This window comes from Daldinia decipiens (genome assembly GCF_022478715.1).
Source record: "Daldinia decipiens strain CBS 113046 unplaced genomic scaffold F4813scaffold_23, whole genome shotgun sequence".
Classification (NCBI taxonomy): Eukaryota; Fungi; Ascomycota; class Sordariomycetes; order Xylariales; family Hypoxylaceae; genus Daldinia; species Daldinia decipiens.
In genome coordinates, this window is record NW_026054566.1 from 399,616 (window position 1) to 415,660 (window position 16,045).

Genomic DNA, 16,045 nt, shown 5'->3' on the forward strand with positions numbered 1-16,045 from the left:
AGGCATTATTATATTAAGCATTCCATAGTAGGTACATAAATATATTCCACCCAACTTATTATCATTAGCAAAACTTTTATAGACATATCTTCCCTTCCCTCCCCCCTCCCCCCTCCCCCAGCAATATGCCCTCCCTACCGTACCACGAACCTTCCATCATCCAACTGCTCACCCTGTCCTCTTTCCTCCTCGCGCTCAACGCCATCAACGCCGTGCTCGACCGCGCGCTGTACTGCGGGCTCGTGGGCCAGGTGCTGGTCGGCGTGGCGTGGGGCGCGCCGGGCGGCAACTGGCTGGCGTCCGAGCTGCAGGTTGCCGTGGCGCAGCTCGGGTATCTGGGCCTGGTGCTGCTGGTGTTCGAGGGCGGGGCGGCGACACGCGCGGACGCGGTGCGCAGGAACTTGGGGCTCAGCGCGGGAGTGGCGGCGACGGGGGTGGCGGCGCCGATGGCGCTGGGGTTCGCGGTGCTGGGGCCGCTGGCGAAGGCGGGCGCGGGTGTGGATGGGAAGATGGGGTTTGCGGCCGGGGCGGCGCTGTGCTCGACTAGTCTTGGGACGACGTTTGCGGTGCTAGAGGCGAGCGGGCTGGCGGATACGAGGCTGGGTGCGGTGTTGGGGACTGCGGCGATGATGGATGATGTGCTGGGGTTGGTTATGGTGCAGATTGTGTCGAGTTTGGGCGGGGAGGGGAGGTTTGACGTTGGGAATGCGGTGCTGAGGCCGGTGTTGGTCTCGCTTGCGTTTGCGGCGGCGGTCCCGGTTGCTTGTCGGTTTGTGCTGAGGCCTTTTGTTGTTCCGGTGGTGAGGAGGGCTAGAATTAGGGGTGAGGATGGGGATGGGGAGATGGATAGGACGGGGTGGTGTCGATGGAGTTTCTTGGATTCGAAGCAGACTGCTTTTGTGGCACAGACGGCTCTCCTGGTTGTCCTTGTCGTGGGCGCTAGTTTTGCGGGCGCGTCTGTTCTTCTCGCTGCGTATCTTGCTGGTATCGTGGTTAGTTGGTGGGGAGATACTCTGGGCAGTGATGAGGGCTTGGCCAACGAGCAAGATCCAAGAAGTCATCGTGCTGTATCTTCTCGAGAGCAGCAAAGAGTCGGATCTGAGGGAAAGGGAGAGGGGACGTCAGAGCAGCAAAAGCCAGGGCACATTACTCTTGGTGTCTACGAAACTTACTATTCGCAAGCAGTCACTCGAATCCTAAAGCCGTTCTTCTTCGCCTCTATCGGCTTTTCTATCCCTGTCTCTGACATGTTCTCAGGAGAGGTGGTATGGCGCGGAGTTATCTACGGCATACTCATGGCAATTGGGAAGATAATATGCGGCTTATGGCTGGTGCGATTTCCCCTCTCCGCCAGCGGACTCGTAAGAGCCTTCGCCTCATTCGCCTCGTCCCGATATCGAGCCCTTTTCTCGAGGTTTCGCCGGCCGCAAAAGGCGAATAGCTCTCCTCAAGCAAAAAATACAGTGTCTACGGAAGGAGTCCATCTTGAGCCAGTTGCTGTTATTACTCCCCAACCTGTCGAGAATGAATTATCAGAAGGTATCGTGGATTCATCAGGAGAAATGCCACGGCAGCAAGCACCCCCATCCAGAAGAGATGACAGCTTACAAGGAACTACCACGCCAGCAAAGCCACTCTCGCTCTATCCAGCTGCTATAGTATCAAGTGCGATGGTAGCTAGGGGTGAGATCGGATTCCTAATATCAGCCGTAGCGGAGAGTAAGGGTGTTTTCCGGCAACCTTCGGAGAGCGCCAACGAAGGCGCTTCAGAGCTCTTTCTCATTGTAACGTGGGCTATCGTCCTGTGCACTATTATTGGGCCGATATGTGTCGGGATGCTCGTCAGGAGAGTAAAGAGGCTTGAGGCGCGGGCTGCGACAGCTGGAGAGAGGGGAACGAAGAATGTCCTTGGTGTTTGGGGCGTTCAGTAGAGGTGTTGGTATTGGTTACCTTAGTTGAAAGGAAAATAGATCGAGAGGGATTTTATCCCTACAAGTAAAAGAATACCTAACTTCTTGAGTGTGCCACATTATATAAGATTCAGCCCGACAGTCTGATGGAACCCGGAAGCATACAATAGTAGCCTATAGCATCCTCGAGCCCATCTATCATCACGTAAAGCCTCATTGCTATTATTCTCTGGGGTTATTGTAGATATTTCAACTATATACTGGTAGCTCAGGGCTAGCATATAAAGAGACAACTACACAAATATACCCCCTCCTAACAGGCATAGCATCAACCCCCCTATAGTCTATAGATAACCACTTAGCAAGTAAAAACAGAGGGTCCTGTACAAGCAAATTAGCTCCCTGTATATTGTCCCATAAACACCTGGCATTACTTACCAGGGATCTTGTAAGGGCTGCTGGCTCCCGGGGGTTTGCTGTAGATGTCGATAAGTAGGCCGGGGTCATTAGACTATAGACATATGTTAGTCGATTTAATGATATAAAAGAAAGTCAAAGTCGCTTCGCTCTAGAAAACTAAACTTGACAAGTAACCTAGCTTATACATACCTTGTAGATACCCGGGATGCTCGCCGTTGCTGGCTTCTTAGTTGCCTTGCCGCCGGTTACATTAATCTGAGCGCATTCCATCTGCAACTCTTGTGTTAGCACGATCTGAATATCGCATAGGTTTTATCTCGTCGGGAACCGACATATAGCTGTGCGCCATTTTGGGACCTGGCGCCGTGGAGAGCTATCATCTCAGCACGAAGAAGGTATTGTCCATTCTCTATGCACTCGGGGATCTTAATTTGCTGGTTACCGCCGTTGTTAATGACAGTGTCAGTGCCCCATTTGCCATTGCTGTAACCCTCCTCCTGGATCTTGAACCAGCCACCGCCGACACCGCTGTCCTTAGTCGCGTCCGAGACTTTCTTGAGGTATGCCATGACAGGGCCTTTGTGGCCTGGGTCCATGACATCGTTGGCTCCAGCTGTTTTGCCGGTTAGCGAGATCGCATCTGAGTACCTAAGGTATACTGGATTTCTCACATTGTAGGGTGTGGCGCCAGATAGCGCCCACGGTGTCGCCGGCCTTTACATCAATGATCTTGTCCGAAGGGGTAGTCGGATTGGGAGGGCCGTTGCAGGCCAAGTTGTTGTTATTCACATCCGTTTGCGGCTGATATACACTTAGGGTTAGCTATCCTTGAATGTATCATATTACAATAATGGGAGTATACATACGCCATCGTACGTGGGCGTTCGGATGGCATGTGACACGGCTATAAGGCGTTAGAATGTTCTTCAAAGATTAACCATTATTAAAAAAGAAGAATTCACGATATGCTTTTTCGTTAGTCTTGAGCTGACAGAAAATAGTATGACCCGATGCCACTGATACCAAAACGGTGGCGGCTCCAAAACTTGAAAGCTTCATGATGGGTTAAAAATACGGCCAGGTAACTATTGGTAGTCTCAAATCCGAGTTATAGCTACGATTCTACAGAAACCTTGAGGGAGACGGGCTATTTTGTATCTCTAGAGATGTTATATATCATATATATCATTACAGTTGTTCTAGAGCCTCCTTTTCTCCAATATTATCCCTGTTCCATTATATGTATACTCTATATAGTATCTATAGATGGTTTGCACCATTCACAGCACTGAGCAAGAGCAGGCTAGAAGCATAAGGCCAGATTCTACTAGCTGCGAGCACGGGTGCTGGCGAATGAGGCATCGGAGAAGGAACAGCGAACGCGGCGCGAAGGTCTCCGTGGTAAATTCGGCAACTCGTACATGGTTTAACCGCTTGCTATTAATATATATTTCCTACATCATTAACCAAACCTGTCCCGTCCCCCGGGTTTGTATATCTTCGGTTCAGGGTGAGAAGCACTTCGCTATCTCCCGTTCCCCGCGTTAAACGCACCCCAGATGCCAAGATTTGCTCGTCTAGGGATTTGTTGCGTGCGAAGCTGAATATGAATCTTCACAAATACACGCGTAGGGAAGACCATGACGATAGATAATCTGAATTGCTTCTAAAATTTTTGAAATTTTAAAGGAAAAAAAAACATACCCTGTTGTGTCTAATTATATGACCCTCATAAGCCGAATGATTTCAAAGGACACTGGCCCTGTTACGGAACTAAGCAAGTGCTTTAACTTGCCATTACTATAGATCTCATAATTTATTTCATATGTATAGCAAGTACCTACAAAATAAAATAAAATAAAACCCCTCCAAACAAGACTTCGCGATGCCTAAGGTATCTAAGGTTACAAGTTACAGAACAGCTTTGAATGGCTTATGATAAGGTAGTACAATTTATACCACCGAATCATGTATTAAAATATCCAAATTTTAAAATGTCTTAGAATGATACTTCTTAGCTCATTTCCTACAGTTCTTTAACCTAGAAAATTCGCTCTTCCTACTAGACATTATTTAAGTTAAGATTCTAGAAAACACTACCGCTAACTCTTATATTTTTTGTTTCATGTTACTCATGGCTTAATGATTTTCAAATAAGAATACAACTATCGGTTACCTCTTAATGCGTACTGCTTTGGAATTTAGCGGGTTGAGACTGGATGCCTATAGGTAGGTAGGTACTGAGTTCCGCTACCGTCACCAGTGAGAATGTAGGTTAGTTTACTTCTTAGTAGCAATTGAGCTAAGGCCCATATCACCAACTGCGAACTGCGTTTCTCATATAGACTTGGTTGGCTTAGTGATTTGCACCAGTCTTGGAACAGTATGTTTTGAGGCCTTTTGAGGCCTTGGTTTGCTGATATAAGTGGGAATATAATCGAGTCTATGTTCTTTCTTTACAGTAACAATTAGTTATAATTTCTCCATTCGAAATAAGTTAATGATATTCCCAGCAAGAGGTTTAATGCTACGTTTCCAATGGCATATGAGTTTTCTCTTAGTAATTTGAAGAGATACCCATGGTATAAAAGCTGAGGCGCGTGTTTACCATCTAAGAAAGTATTTCGATAGTTAAAGCATGTGCTGTTTATGAGAACTAAAAAGTTATAACCGTATGTTGATAGTATAATTTGAACGATTCCTGATGATAGATATGGCTTGTCACTCCGCTAACACTTTAGATGACGATGATATTGCATAGTCTCAACATGGCATAGACATAAGACAAATCTTTAAACGGGATGATTTTGTTATACACATACATAATCCTATCAAGATTAAATCTAGTTCAACTAAATAACCCAAATGTATAACTACCTCTTTAACTTATGAGATCCTCCACAAACACGGGTCTCCTCTCCGTAAGCGCGGTCCGGCCCGTAAGAGTGTCAGACGGGTGAGACGCGTTGTTAATAAGAGCCGTGACCCAGGGGAGTATTAGTCTTCAACGAAAACATGAAGATTTTAAACATGCCTTTAAATTTCATAAGCACCAAGCTCATATTACCCAACTCGTGAGAGGACAGGGGGAACCTTTGCATGGACTTCTAGTCTCTAGTTCTAGATTTTATGTACGATGGACGTTGGTAGAGGAAAGCGAATCGTCTATGGCTCCCAGAACAGGATCTGACCTGTTGTCTGATTTGAATGGCATAACAGAATCATATCTCGGCCTTTCTCCTTGAGCAGATTTTCCGCTCCAGTAAAGATGTCAGCCCCCATTAATGAAATTGTCTTTGATTTAAGCCCGGAATAGTCCCTTTCGTCAACTCCATAACCATGTGGATCTGGCCCTCATTCATTTCTCGTTAGAGTTTATGGGAGCCATATATCCGGCAGATCAAGTATTGGGTAACAATAGCTAGGTAACAAAGAGGTCCCTCCTCAACGATTCTCTATGTATACGGCGTGGATAGGCTCACTAGCGCCTGTTAATTTTAAGATGGTGGACCATGTGTGGTGCCATAACTTGCCTATGCGGAATAGAGTAAGCGGGTAACGCATTCGAAATTACCGCGTTCTCAACTACGTAACAACAGTACTAGGTTAGACGAGTAGTGGGCTGGTCACGAGAAAAGAGTGAAAAAAAAAAAAAAAAAAAAAAAAAAGATAACTCAGAGAGTGTCCGTGATGAAGTAGAGAAACCGGCCCCGTCTTAACATACCATGCAATGTAATAACATTTGGAGAATCGGTCGCCACTCGGACATGAAGGATTTTCCGTCTTATGAGAGAATTTTCCATTTCAACATTGCCTCTGAAATACTTAAACTGGGTCGAGTTCAGCAGACCACCGACTGTAGTACTACGCCCGTGATTTCTGGTAACATTACATTCAGCGTCCTGATGTGACAAGCTGTCGCACTCATAGTTAAGTTTTCGGCTGCCGGCAGATCAGCAAACCATGGGCTATCCTGGACTGGACGAGTATGAGGAGATCTAAATTATATTCTTATGTATTATTATATCCTTATGTATGACTTTTGAGCCTTGGAGGAATAAAACAGGCTGTAGATGTAAAGACTTTGCGGACAAGACTCCGAAAGTTCGAGTGGTGAATATGAAAAAAATACCTCTACTGTCCTGTCTAGGTCGGATTGTAGTAAGGCGCGTATTATGTGATTAACGTACCGAGATATTCTCCGGACCGGACCGGATGGTCATTTCGGCATGGACCAAAGAGCTGAATCTTGAGACTTCTCTGACTTGATCGCAAGGCTTGAGCTGATAGGCTTGTTTGCATATCGCCTCCCTTCTGGATTTCTACGATATACACATAACTACCTAGGTACGGAATATGTACGTAGATAAAATCCGAAGCTGCATCGAGTACGAGGTCTATTAGTGTTAAGTAGTTCTGGTAGTTAAGCTAGTACCTCCTGGGCCTGCGCCCTAGCAGACCGGCAGTCCCGGGTGAGTGGTTCGGTACTGTGCGATATTGCGCGGTGATCGGCACGTGGAATTGATCGTTTTGATCGTATCGAGGTACGTGCCTGATGAGGTATGTATGTCGTAAGCAGATTGGCAGATACAGTCTACCTGGATACTGTCCGAGCACTGTGATGGCCGATGGATTCAGTGGAGCTAATGATCTAGGACAGTTATTGTAAGGGTCCATCGCACGGTCTGGCCCACTATGTACTAAAGTACATTCTGGCCTTACTATGTACTAAAGTACACATCTCAGCTCAATCGCCCCGCATCCTAAAACAGCGTTACAGGCATGAGATCCCGCTCGCTTGCAGCGGATTTCCGAATGAGGTAGGCCAGCCTTTTTTTAGTTGGCTCATTGGTTGGCTGGTTGGCTGGCCGACTGTGGAATACTCGACGACGTGCATCAAATAAAAATCATAGAAATTGGGGTGGTCAGATATAGGAGGTAAGTGTTGGCATTACATATTATTGTGAGATGTATTAGGTATTATTATTATCGCTTAATGACGAGTTACGTTGACGGGTTACTTTGAGGGTTGAGGGGTTGGTTAGGTACCTAAGCCTAGGCAGGGTGCGAGTCAGGCTCTCGATAAACCTGAAGTAGGCAACGAGGGGGAGGGGCATTGATGATATGATTCGACATGCGACCAAATCGAAAGTTATCTTATCAGATTTATAAGGAAAAGACGAGGCTTTTAAGATGGAAATAATAATTACGAATTTATGAAACGAGGAAAGCGATAATCATGACTCTCTGGTGAGCAGAGGATTGACAAGCGATGTGCAGGTTATGACCCAATAAGATGATGCGTATTTGAGAAGTTTCTCGCGTGCGTAGCGGAAACGTACGACTTGGGACTCAAACTTTTTTTTTATTACATAACGTCATGCAACTCCGCAAGTTTCAGATTGGTCCAGTCTTGTTTATAGAAGAGGTTAGGCGCGGTACTTTTACGGTATCTAGGTACATAGGTACATACATATTTCTATGTACATATACCGGGTGCTAGGACCACGTTGGTGCGGTTTACGGGAATCTTCCGGCCATCAACCAATTCAGGAAGCTAGAGTGTACGTGATTGGTACGGCGTTAATATAGGCAGCGTCAACCTGACTTAATTGGATAGCTGGCTAACTTGGCTTACCTCGATACCTAAACAAGCCAATGCAAGTCAGCCAACCCGTTTTCTAGTTCCTACATAATATTGAAATTGAACGTGTAATTCCCGGCATTTGGATTTGTCTTTTTTAGGGGGAAGTAAGATTTCCGTCACACATAAGTGAGAATCATAATTCCCCTTCGCAAATTAAAATAACGCGGAGGATCGATACACGGAATCTGGCATAGGCATGTGTCTGTTGTTGAACACTGCTAACAATGGAATATCGGGTATCGATGAGGTATCAGTCAAGCTCAAAGTCATGTATATCCACAGTGTGCATGTACATACCCTTGCTAGACCGGGTTTTCGCCCGCTTTGCTCCGCGCGTACCAGCCCAGACCTAGATTTCTTGCTCTTTTTTTTTTCTTGAATATTTTTTTCCCGTTAGGCTTGTATGACAGTATATTCCCCCCCACTACCTAGGTCTAGGTACTTATATTCAAATATTCAAATATTCAAATATCCAAATATCCAAATATCCAAACATCCAAAGTGGACCTTACGTTCGTGAGAAGCAGGATATTGGGAAGGAGAACTATGTATTGTTAAGTTATTATTACCTACCTACCTAACCTAGGTACTGAGTGGTGAATGGAAGTAGGTTACCTGTAAGTTACATAGAAGGCAACGGCTGTTTGACGAGTCCACCACCCTCTTAGCTGTTTAATGTACACTACCTAGGTAATCTACCTAATTTTGGTGCTTTGGGGTCGTCAATCTGCACAATGCATTGCCTGCATGTCTACAAGTCTACGTACATGCTATGCTTGCTTACCGCTTCTTTTTTCCTGGGTTAAACACCCCATGCTGCGATCTTGAAAGTAAACAGATCATGCAAATCTGACACCGACTACTCTGCAAACTAAAGTCGTCACAATTGCAACCTTGTAATATACATACATATATATGTACAATAACTGAAGATGTAGATCAATATGTATAACTACATGTATATCTTACTTTATGTGCAATAGGTCCTTTGCGTAATATGATGGATATCGAATCGAGGGAGCTCGGAAGCACGGACAATGGACCCCTAAAATTGAAGAGGTAAAAAAAAAAGTTTCTGGTTGGTTTCTCTTAATGGTAACGGCCAGACAAATTTTGAACCAGCCGTTGGAGCTAAGCTTGAAGCTGATTGGTTAAGCATCTCTAAATGGGGCAATTGATGTACAAGGGATTATCCTTGAATACAACGCTAGGGCCAAGAGGTACATAATATATTTCTGCAGTGACAACCAGTCCCTCTCAATTCTTGTATGGGATTCGTAGTGGAATTCGAGTTCATCGTGCTAGTTCAAGCATGTCACGACCAAGTTCACTCCATATTTTTTTCCTCCTCGTCCACTGCCTTGCTTAAAGTGGGTACCAAGATGCTTGTTCAGTACTGTAGTACCGTTTGTACCTCTCTTTACCCCTGCACACAACCCCCCAGTGCCCGCCGTCCCATCAACCCCCCCCGAGTGAGGAACATTTCTCAAGGTTTTTTTTTTTTTTTTTTTCTTCGTCACGCACACGCCCATTCCCACTCAAAATATACAGTAGGAACCTCTCTAAAGCCACCTCGCCGCCTTCCCTCCCCAGTCCAACGGAAGCCACTTCTTTGCTTCTCCCTGTCTTGTATTCGTCAGTTTAACATCGCCGTCGCGATATCGTCGTTGTTTCTCCCACCGCCTTTCCTCGTCCCCCCCCCCCTCGCCTACCTGGTACTCGCATTCCTTGACCCCTACTACGATATCTTTATCTTCCTTAATTTTCCCCAATCCTACACTCGGTAGTCCCCTGCTTTACTTACCTCTTACCTCTTATCGTTGAGGTACCGTCTGCGAGTTAGCTACAAACACTACGTTCTCTCCATGCAGCAGCAATCGATATAGAAATTCATAATATCTGCGCCGTTCTTGATCCTATCTTGTCTGCCCACCATGCCGTACAATACCCGTCGCAAATCGCTATCGCTGCCGTCTCTCGGAATTCACATCCCAGTAAATCGATCATCGCCTAATAACCACAGCATGGCATCCTCTAGATCATCTTCTGAGAGCTCATCGCATCCGAATAAGAAGTTAAAAAGGTCTTACAACGATTCTACACCCTCTTCAGCTGCACCCAGTTCAAAGCGGATTGCCAGCCCTATCAAGTATGACCGTACCCCGCCACCCTCGCCTGGTCTTCAAGTCTCCATTGAGATGGACGAGTCTGAGCTATCTGAATCACTGGAGATTAAGAAGGTTGATCTAGAGGGCATAAACGATGAGATTGTTGAAGCTGTTATCGTACGATTAGAGGAGACTCACAATCGGCCTCACTTGGTCAAGGAGTTAGCTACCGCCCTCATGGATCAGGTCAAAATTGTTCAGCAGTAAGTTGAATCTACCTATACCTATTGAACCTGATGTTTCATAGCTAACTTGCTTTTAGATCTGCGAACCCTTGCGCTATCATTTCTTCTCGACTGTCCACATATTTAAAGCGATCATGTTGGTCTGCTGTAGCTCCCTGTCCTTTAGCTAAGGAGCTTGAGACCGTCCACCCAAGGCGCACGTACTTTTATCTGACCACATGTCCCCATTTACCTCTTCCAGACCCCACAGCCCAACGTGCTATTATTACACCATCGCTATCAAGCTCGGCTTCCACATCCGAAGATGCAGATTGCGACCGAAGAAGAGAACTTAGCCTCTCACCTGAAGTTGATCTTTCGTCGCCTGAGTTGGATGATATGGATGAGGATATTCCCATGCCAGGTACCCCAATGGGTTCAGTGTCCGGGTGCCATCGGCCGCTCAATGTGCCGCGCAACCCAAGAGGGGATGAGCCGCCCTTAGAAAAAGATGAAAAGGAATTCACACAGACAGCAGATGGGTTACAAAAACGAAAAGCTAGTGGTCATTTACTTCGGGTTGACCCCGTTGACCAAGCGCCGATAGATGATGGCATGCAAAACGAACAGCTCTTTGGTGAACCACCCAGGACTCTCGCGCCGAGTCTGTTACCGCACATGGTTTTCATGACCAGCCCTGCAATGCGACCCAGTATGATGCTACCTGTGAAGAAAGATACAGAGGCAGAAAACTGGACTAAACTAGACTCCATTCTTGACTGGGATAGAAGTCCCGAGACAGTCGAGCTGGATGAGCTAGATGGTTTACTTGACGACTACTGAATATCCTCAATTGGCCAAGTCTTGATTTTAATTCTTGCTTCTATTACTCTATTACTATTTAACGACAAGCTATCCGTGCAGTTGGCACGTACTTAGCTATGTATGATGAGATGGGAGACGGCCGCGCAAATGTTTCAAAAAGGAGTTCGGCTGGGATGACGTTGGCGCAGCTGGGTTTCTCGCATTCTGCATTTATTCCTCTCAGTTCATTTCGCCATTTATTCCCCTGTTAAATGGTTCAGCTTCTACTGCTCACATACTACTTGGTTGGTTATTGGCTGGAGGGCAATGTACGAATATTATTTGAGGGGAGCGCGCTTAGACGGCCGCTGGGTCGCATGATAGCGACCTAGGGTATCCAGCGGACTGAAACGGTTGTCGGCGGTTAACAAAAATACATGCAGGGGAAGGGTAACATAGCGATGTCCTTTGCCACTCGATTTCCTGAAAAGGGGTATCGATATGTACAATTAGAAGACCGGGAAAAGAGCCGCGAGAATTAAAAGGCTGGCTGGTTAGATGCGCTTAGAAATCCCAGTTAGACGGATTAAAGTCAGGGCGTATTGGAACAAAAGGAAAAAGGCGCCCAAAAATGAAATAAAATCCCCGTTCAAAAGTTTACTTTTATCATATTTTGATGCAATAATTGTGAAATTCGATGATATTTACCTATTTACCTAAGTGCGGGATTTTCAAGCTGCGGTTTGTTGGAGGGGTATATCGCTTGCAGGTATCGTACCAATAATAGCAAGGCGATGGCTCGATTGAATAAGTTATACAACGTTTATACACATGAACACTTGTAATGTTCCGTTATAGTATCCAAAGAGTTTTACGCAGTAGAAGTCTCTTGCTCTAGGATGGATGACTCTAATCGTCCTTCTTAGGCTTGCCACTGACAGATAGTAGCGACGACCACCAACTCGTGCCCGTCGTCGTCGAGTCCTGCTCCGCCTCATTGCTGCTAAGGGCAGCAGCAGCAGGGGGAGCCGTTGCAGGGGTCGCGCGCACGCGCATCTCGACGAGGACGTGGGTGCCAAGTGTGGCCCAGCCGGGACGCTCGAGACGCACGACCTCGAGGCCCGGGACGGCGCGCTCGGCGGCACGCACGACGAGCTCCACGTCTCGGTTCCACCAGCACCCGAAGCGCTCGAAATGCTTGCGCGCGCTGCGGTCCAGAAGCCCGTTCACGAGCTCGTACCAGCTCCGTCCGTGCTCTAGGAGGATGATACGTCCGGTCTCGGGCTTGACGGCGGCGGCCATGTTGGAGAGGAGGAGCACGGGGTCTCGCACGCTGCAGAGGCCGAAGGTCTGGATTACGGTGTCGTATTTTTTGGGAGGGGAGGAGGAAGAAGAAGAAGATGGTGATGATGATGGGGGAGGCGGGAGGGATGTCTGCGCGTCAGCTTTGAGGAGCCGGAGATGGTTGTTGGCTAGCGAGATGCCTTCTTCGCTATTATCTGCCGTCTTGGAGGCGAGCTTGGAGAATACTGGTTTCTTGGGGATTTGGTCCGCCATGAACGGTACGACTTGCCGGATCCGCGTCAGTGCGAGGTCTAGCATGGGCGGAGAGATATCTAGGCCGGTAAAGCTGAGTAGGGCATTTGCATTTTGGGGTTGGACCCCTTTCTGCTTTATATTATTTGGTTTCTCCTTCCCTTCCCCTTTTACGGACCAGCCGAACCAGCTTGAATCTTCCTTCTCCTCGGCGGGTTCCAGACCGGCGGTCACTACGCTCCAATCATAGTAGTCGAAGTTGCGACCGGCGCCAACGGCGACCTCGAGCACGTGTCCGTGGGCTAACTCGGAGCCGATCTGCCGCCGCAGCTTAGTGATACCGAAGCGCCACTCGGACTTGTCGAGATGCTGGTCGAACTCCCGGGGCGACTGGATCGTCGGAAGGCCTGTAGGCGTCTCGGGCTCTTGCCCGGGCGTCCAATGCTCGGGCGGCTGCGTCCTCCAGTAGTACACTAGCGACGACGCGAAGAAACTCACGCACACCACGCCGGCGCCGGCACCGAAGAGAGGGAACCAGTAGTCGCGCAGTAGCTCTGAGACTGGCCTCCTCTTGTCTTGAGACCCCTTAGAGGACGAAGATGATGAAGAGGGAAAAGGCGTAGGTTTAGGTTTAGGTGTGGATTCTGGCGCCGAGTTTGGCCTTGATATGACGGGTTGAAAGGGGAACGGCTTTGGAGCTGCTCGTTGCTGCTTTGGCGGCGGCGGCGGTGGAGGTGATGACGACGGCCGCTTAGATGTAGCATATCGTCTACAGCCGCTATCAACCGATTTGAGGCTATTCCCCCTTATTCTACAGTTACGCATTAGACTCCTCGTAGCGAGGTTATGCGGGTATATAGGCCGCATCATAATCTGCTTAACTACCCTTGCCGTTGGACGTATCTCAGTCCCGTTCCCGGCTTGGGGTATTGCCTTAACGAGGTATATTAAGAAGAGGGAACTGAAGCGGCAGACACGCGATAGGCTACCGATCCATCTTACGAGAGGCCGATGCCAATATTCCCGAATTCGGGAACAGGACGGTTGTGATGTCAATTGTAATGATATTCGAGCGATATGGAGCCGGTGACGCCAGTATCAATGTAGATCTGGTGAAGAGGAATTTTTTGTGGTTTGATGATCCGATATTTTGGGGAAATAGATTTGGTACTTAGATGCATGTACATATTTCGGCTTGTTCCTTTTTATACACTGTGCTGGTTAGGTCACTTTTCACTTCTTGCTACTGCAGGGTTTTTCCATCTAATGGAATTGCGGGGGGGGGGGAGGGGGGATGAGATACATGTAAGTTGTACATACACTATGTACATCCCTTACATTAGGTACATCCCTTGGAAGGCATGCTGACGCAATGCAGCTACGATCAGAGATTAGCGATAGATAATCAGAGTTTGACGCGCTTTCTTTCAATCTTCGACGCGTTCATCTAAATTAAGTTGTTATCCATTAACTTCACAAACTCGATACTCACATCAATTCCTAATTTCTAATCATACAATCATACATGTAGCACAGCACGTCAACTCAAATTTGATCGCGAGTATGGCGTCGCAACAAGACCTTCAGGAGCTCATTCGGCTTATGACTATCGGCATGAGAGTTCCCATGAAAGACGCTCTAGGTCGAATCAAAGAACTCCAAGCTAAAAACCTCCGTAGGTATGTACTAAGTGAATATGGAGGTTGGGAATATAACATTCGTTAGATAATATGTAAATAACTAGTGCAGTATTCAACAGATAGCCGAGTGTCCCCTTTCGGATGTCACCGCCGCTATAAAAGACACCAAAGCTGCTCGATCCCTCCATAGTGCTTGCAAAGCCCGACTGAAGAATCCGACCGCACCATCGACGACCAAGCGGGCTGGGTCTACCCTTGGAAATGCATCCAAACGTGCCAGGCAGTCGAGTGAAATAGGTTACGTTGATGGACCGGAGCCTGTTGCGCTGCACGAGCTCGAAGCATCATTTACATTGCCTATAGAGACAGACGAGAAGATAATTGCCGATACCGTACTCTTGACGAACCGAGCCCCGCTTGTCCTTGCTTTTGCCGTAGAACTATTGCGATACACGATGCCGGAGCAGCCCCCTTCGAGTCGATTAAGCTTAGCTCAAGCGGTCGTGAGCGCTAACTCGAGGAGCAAAGCAGTCTCGATCGGCATAGAAAAGGGACCCAGCGCCGATGATCAAGGTTGGGGACATGGTCAGCCCAGGGTGAAGGTAATGGGCCGTGAAGTCGCAGTATTAAAAAGAGGAGGTTATGAGTGGAAAGGGGACGAAAAAATAGAAGACCACCCTAAGTCTGGAGATCCTATGGCTGGCAATGCGGACGCTCAACCGAGGGCTACGGAAACTGGTGTTAACCAAAATGCATCATCAGAATCACCCGTTGGTCCTGTACTGAATACTTGGTCGGCTAGTCAACCTATCACTTTGAAAGAATCAACTTTCATAGTTCGCGCCACGCAGATTACGGCGCCATCCCAGCGTCAGTCGAGTATACAATCGCTATTTACGGCGATACCATCTTTGCAGAATGCGACGCACAATGCCTGGGCGTATCGTGTTCAAGTACCGACGAATTTATTCGGAGCAACTACAATTAGGGAAGATTCGTTCGATGACGGTGAAAGCGGATGCGGCGACTTCTTGCTAAAGAACTTACGAGAATCAAACGCTATTAATACTCTTGTGGTAATGACTCGTTGGTATGGGGGCATCATGCTAGGACCTGATCGGTGGAGGATAATACGAAATTGCCTCAAGGACGCACTGGCAGAACGACTCCGGGTTACGGGAGAGCAAGCTGCATTGGGCGGTGAGGCTGTGTGGGGGTTGGACCTCGAGGCCGCGAAAAATAAATCTGAAGCTGCTGGCTCGGCATCCAGTCGGTCTTATGAGGCGGGCGTAGTGGGAATGCCCATTCATAGACCAGAAGCCGCCAGGGCATATCTTTTCAAGAGCTTTGCCGCCAGAGTTGACAACCTTGACGATGGTGGCGAAGGTGCTGATCCAAATGCTTCTGCAGATCACGAAGCAGAGTTGTCCACTTCTCGAACGTCTACTCGGACGGGCCAAACGGGAAAAAATACGTCGAAGAGGAAGACAGCTAGAGCGTTAGAGCAAGAGAAAGAAGAGAACGTCGCGAGGCTACTTGGCGCCTTAAGACTTCTATTTGACAGCTGGGCAGAGCACCTCGGCACCAGCGAGCTTGACAGACGCGCATGGGGTTGGTATACAGCGGTACGACCCGACGTTGAAAGTGGCCCTTCCGGCTGGGGGGCAAAGGGGCATTTGAAGCTTGCCGATATTTTGGCTTTGCGGCGAAAGAAGGTATAAAAATAAGGATACCCAATAAATGGATATGATGGGTA

The 16,045-nt window shown here is 47.6% G+C and overlaps 5 protein-coding genes across 5 annotated transcripts; 3 read left to right on the forward strand and 2 right to left on the reverse strand.

Annotated features, from left to right (window-relative positions):
- Window positions 1-26: 26 nt before the first annotated feature.
- On the forward strand, window positions 27-2,073 carry F4813DRAFT_135036 (Sodium/hydrogen exchanger family-domain-containing protein). Its single transcript, XM_049238762.1, has one exon. It carries the CDS (start codon window positions 126-128, stop codon window positions 1,929-1,931), a length of 1,806 nt encoding a protein of 601 aa, XP_049098385.1. The 5' UTR covers window positions 27-125; the 3' UTR covers window positions 1,932-2,073.
- Window position 2,074: 1 nt separating this feature from the next.
- Window positions 2,075-3,492, reverse strand: F4813DRAFT_135035 (lytic polysaccharide monooxygenase). Its single transcript, XM_049238761.1, has 7 exons — window positions 3,293-3,492; window positions 3,197-3,234; window positions 3,002-3,131; window positions 2,663-2,943; window positions 2,520-2,600; window positions 2,349-2,421; window positions 2,075-2,291 (listed from the first exon to the last, which is right to left on the reverse strand). Exons 1-7 carry the CDS (start codon window positions 3,387-3,389, stop codon window positions 2,269-2,271), a joined length of 723 nt encoding a protein of 240 aa, XP_049098386.1. The 5' UTR covers window positions 3,390-3,492; the 3' UTR covers window positions 2,075-2,268.
- A 6,218-nt stretch (window positions 3,493-9,710) lies between these two features.
- F4813DRAFT_135068 (uncharacterized protein) lies at window positions 9,711-11,412 on the forward strand. Its single transcript, XM_049238763.1, has 2 exons — window positions 9,711-10,348; window positions 10,408-11,412. The coding sequence occupies exons 1-2, from the start codon at window positions 9,912-9,914 to the stop codon at window positions 11,150-11,152; spliced, it is 1,182 nt and encodes a 393-aa protein (XP_049098387.1). The 5' UTR covers window positions 9,711-9,911; the 3' UTR covers window positions 11,153-11,412.
- A 102-nt stretch (window positions 11,413-11,514) lies between these two features.
- On the reverse strand, window positions 11,515-13,652 carry F4813DRAFT_135074 (uncharacterized protein). The gene is made up of 2 exons (XM_049238764.1): window positions 11,822-13,652; window positions 11,515-11,676 (listed from the first exon to the last, which is right to left on the reverse strand). The coding sequence occupies exon 1, from the start codon at window positions 13,517-13,519 to the stop codon at window positions 12,023-12,025; it is 1,497 nt and encodes a 498-aa protein (XP_049098388.1). The 5' UTR covers window positions 13,520-13,652; the 3' UTR covers window positions 11,515-11,676; window positions 11,822-12,022.
- Window positions 13,653-14,212: 560 nt separating this feature from the next.
- F4813DRAFT_390790 (uncharacterized protein) lies at window positions 14,213-16,010 on the forward strand (the record flags this gene model as incomplete). The annotated part of the gene is made up of 2 exons (XM_049247068.1): window positions 14,213-14,328; window positions 14,399-16,010. 2 exons carry the CDS (start codon window positions 14,213-14,215, stop codon window positions 16,008-16,010), a joined length of 1,728 nt encoding a protein of 575 aa, XP_049098389.1.
- Between the last annotated feature and the right edge of the window lie 35 nt (window positions 16,011-16,045).

Bases quoted from the DNA above. Each gene is read 5' to 3' on its own strand.
- F4813DRAFT_135036 (XM_049238762.1), top strand. From the start codon at position 126: ATGCCCTCCCTACCGTACCACGAACCTTCCATCATCCAACTGCTCACC.
- F4813DRAFT_135035 (XM_049238761.1), bottom strand. From the start codon at position 3,389: ATGAAGCTTTCAAGTTTTGGAGCCGCCACCGTTTTGGTATCAGTGGCA. The intron at 3,132-3,196 runs GTATGTATACTC...AGTGTATATCAG, and splicing joins GAACGCCCACGTACGATGGC to CCGCAAACGGATGTGAATAA. The intron at 2,292-2,348 runs GTAAGTAATGCC...TTGCTTGTACAG, and splicing joins CAGCCCTTACAAGATCCCTG to GACCCTCTGTTTTTACTTGC.
- F4813DRAFT_135068 (XM_049238763.1), top strand. From the start codon at position 9,912: ATGCCGTACAATACCCGTCGCAAATCGCTATCGCTGCCGTCTCTCGGA. The intron at 10,349-10,407 runs GTAAGTTGAATC...ACTTGCTTTTAG, and splicing joins CAGGTCAAAATTGTTCAGCA to ATCTGCGAACCCTTGCGCTA.
- F4813DRAFT_135074 (XM_049238764.1), bottom strand. From the start codon at position 13,519: ATGATGCGGCCTATATACCCGCATAACCTCGCTACGAGGAGTCTAATG.